The 22,802-nt window shown below is 39.1% G+C and overlaps 1 protein-coding gene across 1 annotated transcript; it reads left to right on the top strand.

Moving 5' to 3' along the window:
* Nucleotides 1-339: 339 nt before the first annotated feature.
* On the top strand, nt 340-11,925 carry LOC104095494 (SUMO-conjugating enzyme SCE1-like). The gene is made up of 5 exons (XM_009601636.4): nt 340-660; nt 771-854; nt 9,760-9,912; nt 10,004-10,117; nt 11,563-11,925. The coding sequence occupies exons 1-5, from the start codon at nt 592-594 to the stop codon at nt 11,623-11,625; spliced, it is 483 nt and encodes a 160-aa protein (XP_009599931.1). The 5' UTR covers nt 340-591; the 3' UTR covers nt 11,626-11,925.
* The last annotated feature ends 10,877 nt before the right edge of the window (nt 11,926-22,802 follow it).

Here is a 22,802-nt window from a genome sequence, read left to right as displayed (position 1 = left end):
GCATCTAATGATTCTCCATCTTACATCCAAAAAAAATAGAATTAGACCAATAGCCATTCGTACCATTTGGCCTTCCTATTTTACATAACTTATGCTCAACTAAAGATAATAATTATGACACTAAAATTGCATTTGTTTGTTCGTACTTTGACAACCAAGTCAAGTGTAGTGGGCTGATTAGACGGGCCAAGTCCCCAACAGCCAATGGCGACTAGCTAAAACAGCACCGCTGACGTTTTCCACGTGAACGCGCATAATGGCGTGGTTTTCACGCTAGAATATAAAATCGGAATCTTTTTCTTTTTCCAAATTAAATCGGAATCCATTGACTTCCCGTCTAAATCCATTTTAAGAAAGGCCCCGACCTAACAAAAGAAAAAAGACAACAGTTTTAAGTATTATCTTTAATTCCGTCACCATTTCCTAATATGATCTCCACCGTCCAATCAGCCACTTGAACATTACCAGTTTTTGAATACAGTTCCTTTTCTTTTTAGTATAAATTTAAATAAAAGGGGCATCCAAGGAGAAACTCATTGCTCGCTACTCATTACTCATTCACCTTTACAGCTGTTTTGGAGAAAGACAAGAATGTCGGGAGGTATTGCTCGAGGTCGTCTTGCAGAGGAGCGAAAAGCTTGGCGCAAGAATCACCCCCATGTTCAGTTCGACGACCCCTTTCTTGTTTTTCAGTTTTCTGCTTTTAACTTTGCGAATTCATTTCTTATTTATAAGTTTTGTTTTTCTAACTTCATGCTTTTGGTTAATAGGGATTTGTTGCAAAGCCGGAAACACTTACAGATGGGTCAGTGAACCTGATGGTTTGGCACTGCACCATTCCTGGTAAAACTGGGGTACGCTTTTATTCTTCCCTTCTTTCTGTTTTGCTCATTCATTGGAAAAGACTCGTTTTTTAAACTTTGTGAGGGTAAGGGAAACCCACGAGTGAGCTAAAATTCTCCACCCATATTATTATCTACAAAAATGGGTTGGATAATAAATCTTTTTTAAAATGGGTCAATTATAGATAAAAATCGTATTATCCACCTAGAAAATAGATACTAATGGATTTAACTTTTATATTTTTAAAGATTTAAATTGGGGGTTTTTCAAGTTTGAGATACTAAGAATTCTCCCAATAGTGATTAAGTCGTCATCCGCCGCTTAACCCATTTTCTATCTCTATTAAATATAGGTCGGGTCGGATAATTAATCCGTTTTTGCATTACCCTTTTTGACCCGCCCATTTTTAAAAAAATGAGTAGATAATATTGACCAAGAACAAGAAGGAAAGAAAAATAACTTATAAAAAAATACTGTGTCGTGGGCCTTGAAAGTGATTTCGGTTCAGCTGGGTGCAAATCGTTAAGATCGGCCGCTCCCAGGTTCCACAACACCTCCAAACACGTGCACTCATGGCTGGAAGTTTGGAATTTGCACAAAACAATTGCCCAGAAATCGGTTGAAGAAGAAGAGAAGATGAATGTGTTTTTATGTGTTTGAAAACTTCACAAAACAACTCCTAGTACAGATAAGATGCTAGAGCTGTTACCTAGTATAGATAAGATGCTAGAGCTGTTACAAGAAGGAGAATTAAATTGGGGGTTATGAAAATTAAAGAGCTGTAACAGAATTCAAGTAGCAGTTACAACAATTTAAAGTATAGCTGTTACAAAGTAATAAATCAGACGTTATTCAATTCAAAGAGAATGAATTTGGACATATTCTGGTAAGCTCAAAAAATAAAGAATCTTTTTTAGCAAAACCAGCTTTGAATTAGGCCTCACGTATATCTCGCGCGCGCACGAGAGGGGCGAATCGATCCGTTTTTTCTTCAGGACCAATTTCTCATGTGCGCAAGGCCACTCTCTTTTACTAGCTCTTTACAAGCCGAACAAAGAACAATTCAATATAAAGAGAAGAAAAAGATTTTGCACAACCAATGAAGTACACTGTCTTTCACAAAAGACAAAGAAGAGAAGTAAAGAAGGAAAAGGGACCACAAAGAAATCTTTGACTTTATACCAACACCCTATCCGACCCGACCTGCCGTTTGCCACCCCTAAGTGAGTTTCATTTAATGACTACTAGGTACTAGCGATCAACCATTATAGGGTCAACCAATTGTTATAATTCTGTATTGCTGTAATAAACAATTAAACTTTCTGAAAAAACAAAACAGAAAGTTAGTAATACTTGTTTAACGAAATAGATTCTGAAAAAAAAATAGTATAGGAATAAATCGAGCCCACTGAATACACAGTGTGTCCTTAAAGAAATTATTTCCCTCAAGTACCCGAGCTGCTGGAATATATCCTCCCAGGATAGAACGATTTAACTCACCGGAGTGTTGGTACCAAAACGCCAGTGAACAGCGAGCCACTCGAAGGCTGTAAAACACACTGAAATTTATTGTGCAGAAGAAGAAGAAGAAGAAGAAGAAACCATTGTTTCTGAAAAGGTTTGCAACCTTTCAGAAACAGCCATGACTATTAGAACAGGGTTGTTTGAAATATTGCGGGAAAATATATTTAAAATAATCCGGGAAAGAAAACGGGCCTGACCGGGTCGCGGGTTATGTGTTATTCCGGATTGAATTTTTCGTTAATTATTTAATTAATTAATTAAATAATTGAAAGGAATTTTGTCCAAAAAGATTAATCAATCAATCGATCTTTGACCAAATCCAAATCCGAATCCGAATCCGAAGCCGAATCCGAAGCCGAAGCCGAAGCCGAAGCCGAGCGAGCGACGACGACGACGGCGCGAGGCTTGCCTTCTTCTTAACTCTTTAAGAGCTAGAAGAAGAGCAATTATATATATACCCATAAAAAGCCTTTTCTTTCTTTGATATGGGACAATGTCCCTTTGCCAAGGGAAACTCAAATATTTTATTTTTCCTCCATTTCTCATTCACCCTCTTTAAACTACAAAAGCTTAAAATCCCAACAATCCCCCATGAATGGGGAATGGCTATAAAATAAAGGAATGCACGGACGCGTGTGTGTTTTACATGCAAGAATTAATTGCGTCTGGATAAGTAGGTTTCCCTTTGAATTTTTCGTAGTGAACTTATATCGGATATACTCGGTCAATCGGTAGATTTGATATCTTTGAACCGTCAAGCTTTGTTGTATACCTAGACAACATAAGTCACACAATCAATCCTTAACCATCTACAGTTCTCACGGTTGTGTTCGTTTCAGCCATGAACACCGCCTGGTTTCATGAGTGCTTAGATAATGGGCCTTTACTTTCATTTCCCTTGAAGCAGCTTACACTTCACACTCACATAGGTGATTTCTAAACGTGTAATCCTATAGACACACTATCTGGTCATATCCTGCCAGACTTAGCAAATCATTAAAAAACCTTTAAGCTTTGTTGACTCATCAAAAAACCTTAATGCTTTACCTCGATTTCTGAACATTGTCTTCATCACGAGAATGGGTTGAGTTATTTGACAATGTTGAACCGTCATTCATAACTTTGTTTGATCTCTTTGAACCTAGCTCGTGGGATCTCCAGTCTGCTTGGTAGAGTTACCGTCATGATGACTTGTCCTAGACCCATTTCCTTTGATGATCTTTCAACTGCCTCTCTAGATAGGCCTTTTGTAAGTGGATCCGACACGTTATCTCTTGACTTTATGTAGTCAATTGTGATAACACCACTAGAGAGTAGTTATCTAACGGTATTGTGTCTCCGTTGTATATGACGAGATTTTCCGTTATACATAACGCTCCCTGCCTATTGCCGTTTGACTATCACAATGTATACAAATAGGTGCCAAAGGTTTGGGCCAAAATGCAGTATCTTCCAAGAAATTCTGGAGCCATTCAGCTTCTTCACCGGCCTTATCTAAAGCTATGAATTCAGATTCCATTGTAGAACGGGCGATGCACGTTTGTTTGGATGATTTCCAAGACACTGCTCCACCCCCAATTGTGAAAACATATCCACTCGTGGATTTAACTTCAGATGATCCAGTGATCCAATTTGCATCACTATATCCCTCGATCACGGAGGGATATTTGTTACAATGCAAAGCGTAATTTTGGGTATTTTTGAGATACCCCAAAACTCGTTTCATTGCCATCCAATGTATGTGATTGGGATTACTTATAAACCGACTCAGTTTACTAATAGCACATGCTATATCTGGTCGTGTACAATTCATGATATACGTCAAACTTCCCAATACTCTTGCATAATCCAATTGTGAGTCACTTTCACCTTCATTCTTTTGAAGTGCATAACTCACGTCAATTGGAGTCTTGGCAATTTTGAAATCCAAATACTTGAACTTGTCAAGTACCTTTTCAATGTAGTGAGACTGTGATAATGCTAGACCTTGTGGAGTCTTGTGAATTCTGATTCCTAAGATCACATCAGCAACTCCTAAGTCTTTCATATCGAATTTGCTAGCCAACATGCGCTTAGTAGCATTTATATCTGCCATGTTTTTGCTCATTATCAACATGTCATCAACATATAAACAAACAATGATTTCATGACCTGGAGTGTTTTTAATGTAAACACATTTGTCGCACTCGTTGATTTTAAACTCACTTGCCAACATTGTTTGGTCAAATTTGGCATGCCATTGTTTGGGTGCTTGTTTAAGTCTATAAAGCGACTTAACAAGTTTGCACTTTCTTTTCTTTACCAGTTACCACAAAACCCTCAGGTTGTTCCATGTAAATCTCTTCCTCTAATTCTCCATTTAAGAAAGTTGTTTTAACATCCATTTGATGGATTTCAAGACCATACACGGCCGTTAGTGCCACTAACACCCTAATAGATGTTATCCTCATTACTGGCGAGTAAGTGTCAAAGTAATCAAGGCCTTCCTTTTGTCTATAACCTTTGACAACAAGTCTTGCCTTATATTTGTCAATAGTGCCATCAGCTTTCACTTTCCGTTTAAAGATCCATTTCGAACCTAAAGGCTTATTTCCCGGAGGAAGATCTACCAATTCCCATGTATGGTTATCCAAAATTGATTGAATCTCACTATTGATTGCCTCTTTCCAAAACGCTGAATCAGAAGATGACATAGCTGCTTTAAAAGTTTGAGGCTCATTTTCAAGCAAGAATGTCACAAAATCTGGTCCAAAGGAAGTAGATATTCTTTGACGTTTGCTACGCCTTGGATCTTCTATACTTGGAGTATTTTCCTTTGGTTCTTCCCGAGGTCGTTTAGGTCTTTCACTTGACGACTCACATTCAGTTTTATACAGATATATGCTTTCAAAGAATTCAACATTATCTGATTCCATTACCGTATTAACGTGAATTTCGGGATTATCGGATTTATGAACCAAAAACCGACATGCTTTACTGTTTGTAGCATATCCAATGAAAACGCAATCAACAGTTTTTGGTCCGATTTTAACCCTTTTAGGTAAAGGAACTTGTACCTTTGCTAGACACCCCCACACTTTGAAATATTTCAAGTTGGGTTTTCTTCCTTTCCATTTTTCATATGGAATAGATTGCGTTTTGCTATGGGGTACTCTGTTAAGTATTCGGTTAGCTGTAAGGATAGCTTCACCCCACAAACTCTACGGTAATCCGAAACTTATTAATAAAGAATTCATCATTTACTTTAATGTCCGATTTTTCCTTTCCGCAATTCCATTGGATTGAGGTGTGTAAGGTGCAGTAGTTTGATGGATAATTCCATATTCCGAACATATTTCTGTAAATGAAAATTCATATTCTCCACCCCTATCAGTTCTAATCATTTTGATCTTTTTATTCAATTGATTCTCCACTTCTTTCTTGTATTGCTTAAATGTTTCAATTGTTTCATCCTTACTATTAAGCAAATAAACATAACAATATCGAGTGCAGTCGTCAATAAAAGTAATAAAATACTTTTTCCCACTCCGAGATGGTGTCGACTTCATATCACAAATGTCAGTATGAATTAAGTTTAAAGGATTTGAATTCCTTTCAATAGACTAAGGATGTTTTACAAACTTAGACTCAATACATATTTGACATTTTGATTTATTACACTCGAATTTAGGCAACACTTCTAAATTAATTAACTTCCGCAAGGTTTTGTAATTGACATGTCCTAAACGAATATGCCATAAATCATTTGACTCCAATAAATAAGAAGAAGCTGCAATTTTATTCATACTGTCAACAACCATTACATTTAGTTTGAAGAGGCCTTCTGTGAGGTAGCCCTTTCCAACATACATTTCATTCTTGCTTACAACAACTTTATCAGAAACAAATACACATTTGAATCCATTCTTAACAAGCAAAGAAGTAGAAACTAAATTCTTCCTAATAGTAGGAACATAAAGAACGCTGTTCAGGAATATCTTCCCATAACCTTCAATCTTGGCTGTTGCAGTATTTTCCATGGAAAGCTCTTCTTCGGGACCAGCAGTAGAGTAAGTCGCAAATGCTTCCTTGACAGCACAAACATGTCGAGTGGCTCCAGAGTCAATCCACCACTCCTTCGGATTTCCAACTAGGTTGCATTCCGAAAGCATTGCACACAGATCATCAATGTCATCATTCTTCTCCACTATGTTGGCATGTCCCTTCTTCTTATACTTTTTCGGGAGACGACAATCAGGGGCTTTGTGACCGATTTTTCCACAATTGTAGCAGCTGCCCTTGAATTTCTTTTTGTTCTGCTCCTTAGTCTGTCCAGAAGACCTCTTTCTCTTCTTACTTTTTGGAGCAGTCTCCTCAACGATAATAGCTCCCATGATCGTTGAATTTCCACGAGACTTCTTATCGGCTGTTTTGTTGTCTTCCTCAATCTTGAGACGAATCACAAGATCTTCCAACTTCATTTCTTTGCGCTTGTACTTAAGATAGTTCTTGAAATCTCTCCACGGAGGAGGCAATTTTTCAATCATTGCAGCCACTTGAAATGCTTCATTCACGACCATACTTTCAGCAATAAGGTCATGAAAAATAAGTTGAAACTCCTGAACTTGGGTTCCAACAGTTTTACTGTCTATCATTTTATAGTCTAGAAACTTGGCAACCACGAACTTCTTCAAGCATGCATCTTTAGTCTTGTACTTCTTCTCAAGTGCGTCCCATAATTCTTTCGAAGTATTCATCGCACTGTACACATTGTACAAGTCATCCTCTAAAGCGCTTAAGATATAGCCTTTGCAAAGAAAATTTGCCTGCTTCCACGCCTCAACAATCATGAATTTCTCGTTGTCCGGTATGTCCGCAGCAGGCACTGGAGGTTCTTCACTAGTGAATTTCTGCATACCAAGTGTGGTAAGCCAGAAGAACACCCTTTGCTGCCATCCTTTGAAGTTGGCTCCGGAAAATTTTCCCAGTTTCTCTGTCGGTGGAACAGCAGTCCGGCTTGACGAGGCTATCGTCGTTGCCGCAATAGTCGCAAAAGAATTTCCGTTATCAATTGCCATTTCTCACTGTAAACAACAGAAGAGTTCAATTAATGGCAAAATAAGAACAATAAACAATACTGTTATTAACAAAAACAGTATGTATAATAAATAAAACCGAAGTTTTTATATACTGTTTCACAGAAAAACGATGAAGTTTTTATGTTATTCAAATCGTTTTATGAATTTCAATACTCTGATGAAGTTTTTTATATCTTCAAATCATAATAGTAAAATTCAGAAGGAGTAGAAAATCACACAGGTTTTAATCTCCACAAACAAAATACAGAATATAATAAATTAATTTCCTTAAGAATATTATAATTCTGTATTGCTGTAAAGTTTAACGAAATAGAATCTGAAAAAAAAAACAGTATAGGAATAAATCGAGCCCACTGAATACACAATGTGTCCTTAAGGAAATTATTCCCCTCAAGTACCCGAGGTGCTGGAATATATCCTCCCAGGATAGAACGATTTAACTCACCGGAGTGTTGGTATCAAAACGCCGGTGAACAACGAGCCACTCGAAGGCTGTAAAACACACTGGAATTTATTGTGCAGAAGAAGAAGAAGAAGCTTAGAAAATTTCGTAAAGAAAGATTTTGGGATTCAAACTCTATTTATAGAGTTGCTGGCATTGTTTCTGAAAAGGTTTGCAACCTTTCAGAAACAGCCATGGCTGTTGGAACAGGGTTGTTTGAAATATTGCGGGAAAATATATTTAAAATAATCCGGAAAAGAAAACGGCATGACGGAAGTCGAAGCCGAGCCGAGCCGAGCGACGACGACATGGCTGTTGGAACAGGGTTGTTTGAAATATTGCAGGAAAATGTATTTAAAATAATCTGGAAAGAAAACGGGCCTGACCGAAGCCGAAGCCGAAGCCGAGCCGAGCGACGACGACGACGGCGCGAGGCTTGCCTTCTTCTTAACTCTTTAAGAGCTAAAAGAAGAGCAATTATATATATACTCATCAAAAGCCTTTTCTTCCTCCGATATGGGACAATGTCCCTTTGCCAAGGGAAACTCAAATATTTTATTTTTCCTCCATTTCTCATTCACCCTCTTTAAGCTACACAAGCTTAAAATCCCAACACCAATTGGGTTAATTTTGGTTGACTTTTGGTATGTGTCTATTTGTGTTGGTTCATTGTTTGATTGAAGCACCTTGGTTTATGGACCTGAACTGAAAATTAAGCTGTTCTCTTGGTTCAGTTAGCACTTTTTTTTTAAAATAAAATTTTGTACCTGCAAATATTACACTTTATACAGAGATCAATGTTGAATAGCTATTGCTTATTTTTCATTTCGGAGAGTATGAAACAGTATCCATATCCCTCCACAGCTTAGAAAATTAAAACAACCTACTCCATTAATGGTCTTAGAATTCCCTATTCTCTTGGTAGAAGTACTTTCTCTGCAGGCTTAACTTCTTCAGTCGGCTTTCCTTCCATAGTCTAAAAGGCTTGTTCCTTAGTCTTCTTCTGCAATGTATTGGTGCATCCATTTCAAAACTGTCTAGAGGGATACAGATTAGGCCTTTGTTAAGTTGGTGGTGTTCCTTTAATTAGCTTTGCTTCTCCTGTTTGCAAATAACTGTATCAACTTCATATCTATGACTTTATCAATGTACGGTAATAATTTATTATTCCTTAATATTTAAGATAAACAAATTTGAAGAAAGGCATCAAAAGACATACCTCACTGGAAAATTGTGTCTGTTCTCATGAATTTTTATATGAATATGAGTGTAGGAAAACATCAAGAAAGGGGAGAAAAAGACAGAGAAGACTGAAAAGCTTTGACAGTATTTAATTTTCCTATCTCATGTCTCCTGGGGTAAGGGAAATAGTCCTGGTCCCTTCCTTTCCCCAAGAAAAACTGGAAAACGACATTTTTAAAACATAACCACCCTTGTATGGCCATCTGAAGTAGAATACTGTGGTAGCAAGTTAAGTTTATGAGTTGTTGGCATACGTTTGAAGTCGTATGCTTCGTATACTCTTAACTGGTAAAAGGTAATTGCTGCATGTAGGAGTATAGTGTATACGGAGCTGAAGCATTTACATCAGACTTTGATGTCATTTCTAGAGAAGTGCGGGGGACATGCGGAGTACATGTATGTTAAGATGGACCAATTAGTTCACTTAGAAGTGCAAACTGCAGAGTGTATTCTCTTATGCTTTTTGTTTCCTCCCTGCCTCCCTCAGATCAGAGCATCTTCAAAGCATATGCTTATTAAACATGTAGCATTATCCTTTTTCTGTGAAAGTACTATGCTTGACTGATTTAGGGACAACATGTTTATCCTTCTGTTCTTCATTGGTCCTTAATGACATTTTAATGATTGCAGACTGATTGGGAAGGTGGTTATTATCCACTTACAATTCACTTCAGTGAAGATTATCCGAGTAAACCACCAAAGTGTAAATTCCCACCAGGTTTTTTCCATCCGAATGTCTATCCGTCTGGAACGGTTTGCTTGTCGATCCTCAATGAAGACAGTGTATGTGGGCTATGCTGTTTCTTTTGTCCTGTTCTTGGCTTATTGACTGTACTCGATGTACGACAACTATTAATTTTCTTTTCTTGTTTAGGGGTGGAGACCAGCCATTACCGTGAAACAGATACTGATTGGTATTCAGGACTTGTTAGATCAGCCAAACCCTGCTGATCCTGCCCAAACTGAAGGCTATCATCTATTTATTCAGGTAATTTTGATTTAAAAAAACTGTTAATTCTCCATTTTTCCAAATTCATTATCCTACTCTTGATGTTATCCTTAAATTGTGTCTACTTTTCTGTAAGAGAACTTTTTTCTTTATAATATACTAAAATGTACAATTGAACTACTTTCCAAGTACTTTCACTTTCTCACTTCATATAACATTCTTTTTATCTTGGAATGTTGGGCACCATTCTATTATTTTACACAATTTTCTCAAATTGCAAGAATTTAAATGCATTTAACTAGTCAAAGTTAGTCTTTGATGAAATATTTTTTCTGCCATTTTAGCTGTTTTTTTCCTGCCATTTTAGCTGTCTACAGGTATTTTAATATTTTGTTCACCTTTGCTGGCATAATACAAAATTCAAATAAGCATCTTGAACTTTGTATTTCAATTAAATTGTGTCATATATAATGGGATGAAAGCGGAATTACCGTTCAATTTCAAATTTTATCAAAAAGTTGATTTTAGCTGATTATGCATCCCAATTTATTACTCCCTCCGTTCCAGTTTATGTGAACCTATGTCCTTTTTGGTCAGTTCCAAAAAGAATGACCCCTTTCTAAATTTGGAAACAATTTAGCTTAAACTTCTAATTTTACCCTTAATGAGAAGCTTTTATAACCACACAAATACTCTGGACCCCTTTTTGATTTGTTTAGGACCACAAATTCCAAAAGTCTTCATTTTTTTTTAAACTCCGTGCAGTCAAACAGGTTCACATAAATTGGAACGGAGGGAGTATAAATTTATGACAGTGTGAATCTTAACTTTTAATTCGATCCCCCTTTACTAGTATAGGATGACTTTCGGTCTTTACCTTAATAACCAGGGGCAGATTCAGTTCAATAGCTATGGGTTCCCGTGAACCCAGTAGCTTTTGTCTAGAGACTGTATTTGTATTGAAAAATTATTAAATGTATAAGAATATTTAGCTTAGAACTCAGCCCGTTCATCTAGTTAGTATATATTAATTCGAGATTTTTGTAAGAACCTATAAACCTAAAATTCTGGATCCGCCTCTCTTAATAACCATAACAAACGTGATGAAGGAAGTGCTAACTGCCATTTCTCTTGCACTATTAGAGTGTGCTTTAGCTTTTATGTCACAATAATGTTCCTGCACAAGGAGGGTAGAAGGGCACTGTTGACTTTTGCTGTAGGTTAAATGCATTAGTGATCGGTATTAGGTTTCATGGACGTCACTCTTTGGAAGCTCAAGAATCATTTCTGGTTTCTTTTTCTCTTACATGAATTATATCAGATTTTATGGAAACATTTTGTAGTTATCTCATTAGTAGAACAAACTAGTATTTGCAGGTCCATATTGTGTCTTTTCTTGGTCATGCTTGAAACTTTTGAAAGATGTATTAGTTCAGAATATGAGTTTGATACTCTCTGTTTGATGCACGCTCATATTACTGCAGGATGCTCTGGAGTACCGAAAGAGGGTGCGATTGCAGTCGAAGCAGTATCCTCCTATTGTTTAAAGAATGTTTTGTCTAATCTTGTGCTGGCTCCTAGTGTACGTCAAAGTTTGCTGTCATCCCCTGGCAATAGCGGACAACAAATCTGCCAGCTACGGATGCTGATTGGTATTTGTTTAAGTGGAGAAGTAAATATTTATAACTACAGGATTTTATATCTGATGTTATTGCCTTTGATAGTTCTCAAAGAGTATATGTGTATAACAAGCACAGCTGCAAATTGTTACTATTTAAATGGTGAGAATCTGTTGAAAGTTGTTTTCTTTTGCGAAAGCAAAGATTTTGTCGCAAATTTACGGAAAATCTTGCTCCAGGGAATATGGGGTTGTGTCCTGTTGTTTTGGATCCAAAATCAGCTCTGCTCTTTCTGTTTTCTTCTTTTGTTGTTGTTCGTCTGACTGTGCCAAATAACAACTATTAAAGGGAAGATTTGTCACTGGCAAAACTTGGGTACATCTTGAATTTTGATTCCTTCGGGACGTTATGACTTTATATCTGGTTCCGTTCAAAACCACTCAAAATTATATTGTAAAATTCTATCACTAACATTACTCTAATCAACATTCACAAATTTCAAGATTTCAAATCCATTTAGCATTTTAAATTTAAATTTTGATGTGATATCTAATTCAATAAGTTAATTTTGACCAGGTATTAAGATGTTTTCATTTACCACTATTAACATATTTCTTCTATTTCATTCCTTCTATTCCAAAGTGAACGATAAGGTTTCTTGTATGCACCTTCGCTGCGTGTGAACCTATGATAAAGAGGAGTTTAATTATTAAACCCCTAGGAAGGCACAAGTAATTACACCAAGAAAAGAAGTATGATAAAGAAATAGTCGTCTTCGTTTTTCTCTTAGCGCACGTTAGGTGATCTTGCTAACCTGCGCCTTCGCGGGAATGGGGAAGAGGAAAAGCAAAGAAGAACACCAGCAAAACACCAGTGGTAGAGAGAAAGCTCACGGATATCATCCTGCGAGACCCACGACTATGAACTGCTAAAGCGAAAGACAAACTACAAGAAGAGGAAAAGGAGAGTGAGAGCGACCCAAATTGGCTAGATCTGAGCAGTGCTAGGGTTGAATTGAAAACGCCGCAAAGCTCTAGTGTGAAAGGGGTAGTTATGCCGCCGGTATCAGTGTGTGATCCAAGCCCTAGTAGGTCACAGACCAATGGAACAGTGCATGCAGTTCCAACGGTGGAACAAAGAACTACAGAGATCACCAATCGGAGTGGCACCCAAGGTAAGACGGATGTGCAGATTGGAGATGGGGGAAAGATTGTTCTCATAGAACAAGCTAGTTAGAGATCACCAATCCGAGTGGCACCCAAGGTAAGACGGATGTGCAGACTGGAGATGGGGGGAAAGACTGTTCTCAGAGAACAAGCTAGCTGCCAAGGGCATGAACTTGACCTATATTCCTCGGATGATTCAGGATAGGGAGGTTGTAGTGCAGTTATTGGAGGACGATCTCGAAGATGAAAATCAAAAACGAAATCGAGTTGTGATACTCTATGTGGTTGGAAACACTTCATCTATTGGGGCAATTGAACGATTTATTGCTAGTCAATGGAGTTTTGTCAAAAAAACAAAGGTACTCTTCCATAACGATGGCTACTTTGTAATCCTATTGAATAGTAATGTTAAGCGAGATGAAGTGTTGATGACTGGCCCGTACACCATCAATAGTAGGCCTATTATACTACGAGCATGGACGGCAGAGTTCAATGAGGAAGTACTCAAAACCATTCCTCTATGGGTTAAGCTGCCTAATTAACTTTGAACTGCTGGAGTAAACAGGCTTTGAGTAAAGATTGGAAGTGGTTTGGGTAAGCCCTTGTATGCTGACGCTTGTACCACAAGTACTTACAGAATTTCCTATGCTAGGCTTTTGATTGAAATGGACATTACTAGACCTTTACTTGAAAAAATCAAGTTGAATGATCCCAAAGGCAAGGTAGTGGAGCACCATGCATATGGTGCTGTACGATTAGAAGCTATAGTACGCCAAACATGTTGCCAACTAGGATACTCATGTAAAGATCAGAAGAAGCAGAAGCAAGATGACCCACAACAAAGAGGCATAGAACTGAAACATAAGCAAGGATGGAGAATAGTAAGAAACCTCGACCATGCAGTGGACAACATTGATGCTCAAGGGAGGTTCCTTGAACAACTGGAGCTTGTGGAAAAAGACAAAATGCCTGAACATGAACATAACTTAGAATGGCAGCTTGCTAGGGGGAAAGTTGCATCGAAGAAGAATATGGGAACCTTAAAGGAGACTAAAGTTGACATTGGCAATGCTTTCAAAGCCCTAGTTGACACAGCCGAAAAAGGCAGTGCAGCTATCTGAGAATCAGCTTGACAAGGGACAGACTAGTAGGAGTGGAAGAGGAGGTGGACATCTATACCCCATAACATTACGATGAATATCATAGCATGGAATGTTAGGGGGCTGGATAAGGTGTATAAGCAAAAAGACTTTTTGCAAGGAAAATAAAGTACTTCCCCCGTTTCAATTTAGATGAGGTAGTTTGACTTGGAACAAAATTTAAGAAAGAAAAGAATACTTTTGAAACATGTGGCCTTAAAAGCTTAAGGGATAAAATCTTTGTGGGACTATGATACTTGTGTGGCTATAAAAACTTCTCATTAAGGGTAAAATGAGTAGAATAAAAAGTTTAAAAATAAATTTATTTCTAAATATATAAATGTGTCATTCTTTTTGGAATGGACTAATAAGAAAAATATGTCATCTAAATTGAAACAGGGAGAGTAGTATTTATGGCAATTATAGAAAATAGAGTCAAGAAGGAAAATGCAGCAAAAATAATTAAGAATGTTTTGAATAACTGGAAATGGGTAGATAACTATGCTGAAGCACCAGGAGGAAGAATTTGGGTAGTATGGAATCAATCACAAGTCAATTTCACTATGATAAAAGCACACAATCAGTTCATACAGGGGTAGGTTAATATGTTGCAACATAGTACAAGTTTTAACTTATGTGCAGTATATGGAATGCATACAATTCAGGATAAGAAAGTGCGGTGGGAGGACCTGAAGATGCCTATGAATGGAATGACTGGACCAAGCCTAGTGATGGGAGATTTTAACACCATTCTATATAGTGAGGATAGAATACAAGAAAACCTAGTCCAAGAGGTGGCAATGAGAGATTTCAAGAACTTCCTACTTGAGACGGGGCTAGAAGAGCTAAGGACTGTGGGGAGGAAATTCACCTAGACAAACAACCACATTCACAACAGGATTGAGAGGATACTAGTTAACTCTGAGTGGATACAGAAGTGGGCTCACATGGAGGGGATTATTATGAACCCTGGGTTTTCATATCACAACCCAGTTTATGTTTGCTTTGAGAGTGTATCAGAAGATAGAACACGACCTTTCAGATTTTTCAATTGTCTGTACCCCATAACATTACGATGAACATCATAGCATGGAATGTTAGGGGCTGGATAAGATGTATAAGCAAAAAGAATTAAAAACTTTTTGCAAGGAAAATAAAGTACTCCCTTCATTTCAATTGAGATGGGGTAGTTCAACTTCGCACAAAGTTTAAGAAAAAAAAAACTTTTGAAACATGTGATCTTAAAGGTTAAGGGGTAAAAGCTTTGTGGGACCATGATACTTGTGTGGCTATAAAAGCTTTTCATTAAGGGTAAATTGGGTAGAATAAAAAGTTTAAAGTTAAATTTATTTCAAAATATAAAAACGTTTCATTCTTTTTGGAATTGACTAATAAGGAAAGTGTGTTACTGTCATAACCCCAATTTCCCTCCGTAGGATGTCGTGATGACACCTAGTCTCTAAGACTAGGTAAGCCTATCAATTATGCGGAATACAAAACTGAAACTCATATCTCAACATATAAAATAAATCAAACCTAAATTCAAATAGTTACAACTCCCAAAACTCGATAGAAATAAGTCATAAACTTCTAACAATTTATTCTGAATGTCTCTATACATCAGGGTCTAAAGAGAATAAGGAAAGCAACATAATAAGGATAGAAGGGGACTCTGAGATCTGCGGACGCTGGCAGATGTACCTTGAAGTCTCCGCGTACGGCTAGTTCACTGATGCCTGGTCTGATAGAAAGTACCTGGATCTACACAAAAAGATATGCAGAAGCGTAGTATAAGTACGCCACATCGGTACCTAGTAAGTGCCAAGCCTAACATCGGTAGAGTAGTGACGAGGTCAGGTCAGGCCCTACTGGAAATAATAAAAGACAGGGTGAAAGTTTAACGATATAATAATAATAAAATGATAAGGAAAATGAATCAAGTAAGTAGTATGTCACAATTTAACTACACAGAATAGTAAATAATACCTCGCGAAAGGAAAACAGAAATTTACAACTTTAAGGAAAACAAAAATTTACAACTTTAAGGAAAACACAAAATAACCAAAGGAAAAATGCAGCCATAAAGAAATATCAACAAGGGCACTCCCGAGGTACCACCTCGTAGTCCCAAATCATAAATAAATTCACAATATCTCATTTTTTCTTATATCACCGCGGGAGCCTTCATATTTAATTTTAAAGAAAATATTTTTCCCGAAATAGAATCCCGCGTTTTAGCCATCCTTATCACACCGCATGACTTCTAGTAGTTTTCCCACTAGCCACGCGTATCAAGCCACCCTTATCTCATTGTATGCGTTTCAACACCCAGACTTTATACCACCGCATGCGTATCAATATCTCAATATATCACAATTTGAATCTCAAGTGCCCAAATATTTCAACTTGCCAAAATAAATCAACAACATTATTTCCACAATAAGGAGCTCACAGCTCAATCACAATGAATACAAAATCACACAAAATATTCGGAAGTGAATAACTCAACAAAAATAATATTTCACAAATTTAACACCTTGCCTTAATACAAAAATTTTTTAATGTCAAATACTTCATATTAATAATAATTGAATTAAGAAATTCAACTTTCAAATAATGAGCACAAAATAAAAGAAACAATGTTTCAATTAAACAGGTAAAGCAATTAGGAGGAAAAATGTCACGCAAATTTCAAAATATAAAAATAGACCGATGATGATGAATATAATTGGATAAAATAATTTAATTAATGTGTAACAGAGATCTACACAATTTAAAACCAGAGTTTTCCACATTTAGTCAGTGTACACACTCGTCACCTCGCGTACATGACTTTCAACACATCACAATTATCATATCAATACCAATTCTAAGGGAAATTTCCCCCCCACAAGGTTAGACAAGTCACTTACCTTGAATCGTGAAATTCTTTACTCCGCTATGCCTTTGCCTCGCGAATCGGACTTTGAAAGCCTCGTATCTAGGCATAATAATTTCGATTCAGTCAATACAAATTATTGGAATTAATTCCATATGAAAATACTAATTTTCCAACAAAATCCGAAATTTAACTCAAAAATCGCTCGTGGGGCCCATGTTTCGGAACCCGACAAAAGTTACAAAATATGAACGCTCATTACCACGAGTTCAACCATAACAAAATTACTAAATTCTGACATCAACTCGACCCTTAAATCTTCAATCTAAATTTAGGGATCTTCATAATTTTTCCAACATAATCCACCAATTAAATGTTAACAACTATCATAGATTCGGGTACTTTTACCAAAATTGAGTTAAGAACACTTATCCTAATGTTTTCCTTGAAAAATCGCCTCACACGAGCTCTTGAAATCCAAATATGGGTAAAAATGGCCAACCCCCGAATTATATGCTCTGTCCAGGTATTTTCGCATTTGCGGACCAATTGTCGCTTCTGCGGAGTCGCATTTGTGACCGCATTTCCGCTTCTGCGAAGAAGCACTGGAAAGCTCCCTTCGCACCAGCGGACAATGGTCCTCTTCTCCGCAACTGCAGGTGCGACCCCATCTCCCGATTCTGCGGTTCATTCCATCGCAAAAGCGCCTTCGCTTTTGTGAAGCTTGTTCCGCTTCTGCGATTCCAACTGGGTAGCCCGTAGCCCTTTGTCTGCTTGTGCGAGCCACAGCTCGCTTGTGCGAGTTCGCACCTGCAGTCAGTCCCCCCGTAGGTGCGATGACACCAGAAGTTGCAAAATTTCAGAATTTGCCTAAGTCAAAAAATTGATCCGATTTCGATCCGAATCACACTCGGGGTACTCGGGACCTTGTCCGAATATACCAACAAGTCCTGTAACATAACACGGACCTACTCGGGGTTTCAAATTACATCAAACAACATCGGAATTACGAATTGCGTCTCGAATCGCACTTATGAGTTTTCAAGTTTCAAATTTACAAAACTCGTGCCGAAATGTATTAAATCAAGTCCGATTGACCTCAAATTTTGCACACAAGTCATAAATGACATAACAGACCTATTCAAATTTTTAGAATTGGATTCCGACCCCGATATCAAAAAGTCATCACCCCGGTCAAACTTCAAACTTAAACTTCATATTTTCGTCATTTCAAGCCTAATTTAACTACGGGCTTCTGAATAATTTTTCGGATACACTCCTAAGCCCAAATCACCATACGAAGCTATTGGAGTCATCAAAATATTATTCCGGAATCGTTTACATATAAGTCGACATCCAGTCAACTATTTCAACTTAAGCTTTAAATCTTGGAACTAAGTTTTTGATTTCACTCTGAATCCAAAAACAAAACACCCCGGCAAGTTACAACACCACGATATAGTATTGAGGAAACAATAAGTTAGGGGATCGGGGTTAAAGTATTTGTAACGACCGGTCGGGTCATTACATTCTCCCCTCTCTTAAACAAACGTTCGTCCTCGAACGGGTATAGAGACATACCTAAAGTGGTGAAAATATGAGGATAACGGCTACGCATATCATGCTCGGTCTCCCAAGTCGCCTCCTCGACCGGATGACCCCTCCATTGTACTTTTAATGAAGCAATGCTCTTCGATCTCAACTTTCTAACATGTCTGTCTAAAATGGCCAATGGTTCTTCAACATAAGATAGATCCTTGTCTAACTGGACTGAGCTGAAGTCTAACACACGAGATGAAACACTGGATGAACTGCAGTGAGACTATGTGGTAGTGCAAGTCTGTAAGCCACTTCTCCAACCCTCTCAATAATCTCAAAAAGCCTAATATACCTAGGGCTCAACTTTCCCTTCTTCCCAAATCTCATAACACCCTTCATGGGTGAAACCCGGAGCAAGACCCGCTCACCAAACCTGAATGCAACATCACGAACCTTCGATCCGCATAACTCTTCTGTCTAGATTGGGTTGTACGAAGTCGATCCTGAATCAATTTAACTTTTTCCTAAGCGTCCTGAACCAGGTCTGTACCCAATAGCCTAGCCTAGCCCGGCTCGAACCAACCCATTGGAGACCGGCACCGCCTCCCATATAAGGCCTCACACGGAACCATCTCAATGCTTGACTGGTAGCTATTGTTGTAAGCAAACTCTGCAAGTGGCAAGAACTGATCCCAAGCACCCCCAAAATCCATCACACACGCACGAAACATATCCACCAATATGTGGATAGTGCACTCGGACTGTCCGTCCGTCTGAGGGTGAAATGTTGTACTCAAATCCACACGAGTACCCAACTCTCGTTGTACAGCTCTCTAGAGCCATGATGTAAACTGCGTACCCCGGTCAGAGATGATAGATGTCGGTACGCCATAAAGCTTGACAATCTCACGAATGTAAACCTGAGCCAGCTGCTCCGAAGAGTAAGTAGTAACCACAGGAATGAAATGAGGTGACTTGGTCAATCGATCCACAATTACCCAAACTGCATCGAACTTCATTTGAGTCCATGGGAGCCCAACAACAAAATCCATAGTGATCCGCACCCATTTTCATTCTGGAATCTCTAACTTCTGAAGTAATCCACCCGGTTACTGATGCTCATACTTCACCTGCTGACAATTTAGGCACCAAGCTACATATTTCACTATGTCTTTCTTCATCCGCCTCCCCCAATAGTGTTGTCTCAAGTCCCGATACATCTTTGCAGCACCTGGATGAATGGAGTACAGCGAACTGTGAGCCTCTTGGAGAATCAAACTGACGTAATCCATTTACGTTGGGCACACATAGCCGACCCTGCATTCGTAATACACTGTCATCTCCAATAGTGACTTCCTTGGCGTCACCGTGCTGAACTGTGTCCTTAAGGACAAGAAGATGGGGGTCATCATACTGACGGTCCCAGATACGATCATAAAGAAAGGACTGAGAAACCACACAAGCCAAAACTCGGCTCGGCTCGGAAATATCCAATCTGACAAACCGGTCGTTATGCTACCTCTAAGTATGCTAAGCTGTCCAAACTCTCCGCCTTACGACTCAAGGCATCGACCACCACATTGGCCTTTCCGGGATTATAGAGAATGGTGATATCATAATCCTTAGACAACTCCAACCACCTCCGTTGTCGCAAATTAAGATCATTCATTTTAACCAGATGTTGTAGACTCCGGTGATTGGTATAAACCTCACAATGGACACCGTACAAATAATGACGCCAAATCTTCAAGTCATGAACAATAGCTGCTAACACAAGGTCGTGTACCAGATAATTCTTCTCATGTACCTTTAACTATCTAGAAACATAGACAATCACCCTACCGTCTTGTATCAACACTACTCCGAGACCAATACGCGAGGCATCACAATACACTGTATAAGACCCTGAACCTGTAGGCAATACCAATACTAGGGTTGTAGTCAAAGTTGTCTTGAGCTTTTGAAAGTTCTCCTCACATTCCTCGGTCTACCTGAACGGAGCACCTTTCTGGGTCAATTTAGTCATAGGTGCAGCAATAGAAGAGAAACCTTCTACAAATTGACGATAATACCCCGCCAAGCCAAGAAAACTCCGGATCTCCGTACCTGAGGACGGTCTGGACCAACTCTGCACTGCCTCAATCTTCTTCGGATCCACCTTAATCCCCTTGCATTAAACTATATGACCCAAGAATTCCACTAAATCTAGCCAGAATTCGTACTTTGAAAATTTTGCATACAACTTCTTTTCTCTCAAAGTCTGAAGCACAGTCCTCAGATAATGTTCATGATCCTCCCGGCTCCGGGAGTACACCAGAATGTCGTCAATAAACACAATGACGAAGGAGTCAAGATAGGGCTGAAATACATTGTTCATCAAGTGCATAAATGCTGCTGGGGCGTTGGTCAGCCCAAATGACATTACAAGGAACTCGTAATGACCATACCGAGTCATGAAGGCAGTCTTTGGAATATCTGGTTCCCGAATCTTCAACTGATGATACCCTGACCGCAAATCAATTTTCGAACATACTCTAGCACTCTGAAGCTGATCAAATAGGTCATCAATACGTGGCAATGGATACATGTTCTTCACTGTATCCTTGTTCAACTGGCAGTAATCAATACACATACGCATGGAATCATCCTTCTTCTTCATAAATAAGACAAGAGCACCCCAAGGTGATACACTAGGCCGAACAAAACCCTTATCAAGCAGTTCCTGTAACTGCTATTTTAATTCTTTCAATTCTGCCGGGGCCATACGATATGGTGAAATAGAAATGGGTTAAGTGACCGATAATAAATCAATGCCAGTCAATATCTCTGTTGGGCGGCATACCCGGAAGATCCGCTGGAAATACATCTAGAAAATCCCTTACTACCTGAACTGACTCCACGGTAGGAGTATCAACACTAACATCTATCACATAGGCCAAATACGCATCACACCCATTCTCAACCATTCATTGAGCCTTAAGAAATGAAACAACCCTACTAGGAACATAATCTAAGGTACCTCTCCACTCTAGCCGCGGTAAACCTGGCATAGCCAATGTCACCGTCTTGGCGTAACAATCAAGGATAGCGTGATAGGGCGACAACCAGTCCATGCCCAAAATAATATCGAAATCCACCATATTGAGCAATAATAAATCAGCTATGGTCTCAAAACCATTGATAACAATCGAACACGACCAATACACGCGGACAACAATAATAGAATCACCCACAGGTGTAGATACATAAACAGAAGAACTCAAAGAATCACGGGATATGCCTAAATACGGGGCAAAATAAGATGACACATAAGAATAAGTGGAGCCTGGATCAAATAAGACTGATGCATCCCCATGACAGACTGAAACCATACATGTGATAACAGAATTGGATGCAACTGCCTCCGTCCTAGCAGGAAGGGCATAATATCTGGCATGGCCTCCCTCTCTAGGGCGACCTCTACCTGTCCGACCTCCACCTCTAGCTGGCTGTGCAGGTGGAGTAGCAATTGGTGCAGTAATCATGGCCTGAAAAGCCTAAGGGCCCTGTGAAATGGGTGGGGCCTGAGAAATCTGTGGAGATGCACCCCTCATAAATCTGGGCAATCCCTCATAAATCTGGGCAATCCCTCATTATATGACGAGTGTCACCATACTCAAAACAAGCCCTCGGAGGACGTGGTTGCTGAAACTGGCTCGGGCCTGATTGACTGGACTGCCCGCTGAAAGCACCCCATACAGGAGGTACAGTAGACACTGGCGATGCATAATATAGAACCTGGGGTCTGGGAGTAGCCGGAATACCGCTGGAAGCTGGAAGTGCTGAATAAATAGGACGGTTCACATAGCCTCTACCATGATGGGCTGCAGCTGGGGCACGAGAACTGTTATATGTGCCAGAATCTCGGGGTCTCATAGCTTCCCTCTCTTCTCTCTCCCGGATCTGCATACCCTTCAATCTCCTAGCAATTGACACCACTTGTTGGTATGCGATGTCCATTTCTAGCTCTCGGGCCATACTGAATATGATACTAGGGTGGAGCCCCTCAATAAATCGGCAAACCCGCTCTCGAATAGTAGGAACCAGGGCTGGTGCATGCCTAGCGAAATCACTGAATCGGACCGCATACTCTGCCACGGTCATAGAACCCGGGCGCAACTGCTCAAACTCTATGCGCCATGCATCTTTAAGACTTTGAGGAACATATTCCCTCAAGAACATATCTGAAAACGGAGTCCAAGTGAGTGAAGTTGCCTCAGTCGGACTATCCAACTCGTATACTCGCCACCACTGGTAGGCCGTTCTTCTAAGCTGGAATGCCGTGAAAGAAACTCTACTAGACTACACAATACCCATAGTACGGAGGATACAAGGACATTCCTC

This window comes from Nicotiana tomentosiformis, chromosome 2, assembly GCF_000390325.3.
Source record: "Nicotiana tomentosiformis chromosome 2, ASM39032v3, whole genome shotgun sequence".
In the NCBI taxonomy this organism is placed as follows: Eukaryota; Viridiplantae; Streptophyta; class Magnoliopsida; order Solanales; family Solanaceae; genus Nicotiana; species Nicotiana tomentosiformis.
The sequence above is the reverse complement of the archived record's forward strand: the minus strand, read 5'-3'. Positions and strand labels throughout refer to the sequence as shown.

Coding starts and splice junctions, on each gene's coding strand:
- LOC104095494 (XM_009601636.4), top strand. CDS start 592: ATGTCGGGAGGTATTGCTCGAGGTCGTCTTGCAGAGGAGCGAAAAGCT. Junction 661..770: donor GGCGCAAGAATCACCCCCAT/GTTCAGTTCGAC, acceptor TTTGGTTAATAG/GGATTTGTTGCAAAGCCGGA. Junction 9,913..10,003: donor CGATCCTCAATGAAGACAGT/GTATGTGGGCTA, acceptor TTTCTTGTTTAG/GGGTGGAGACCAGCCATTAC.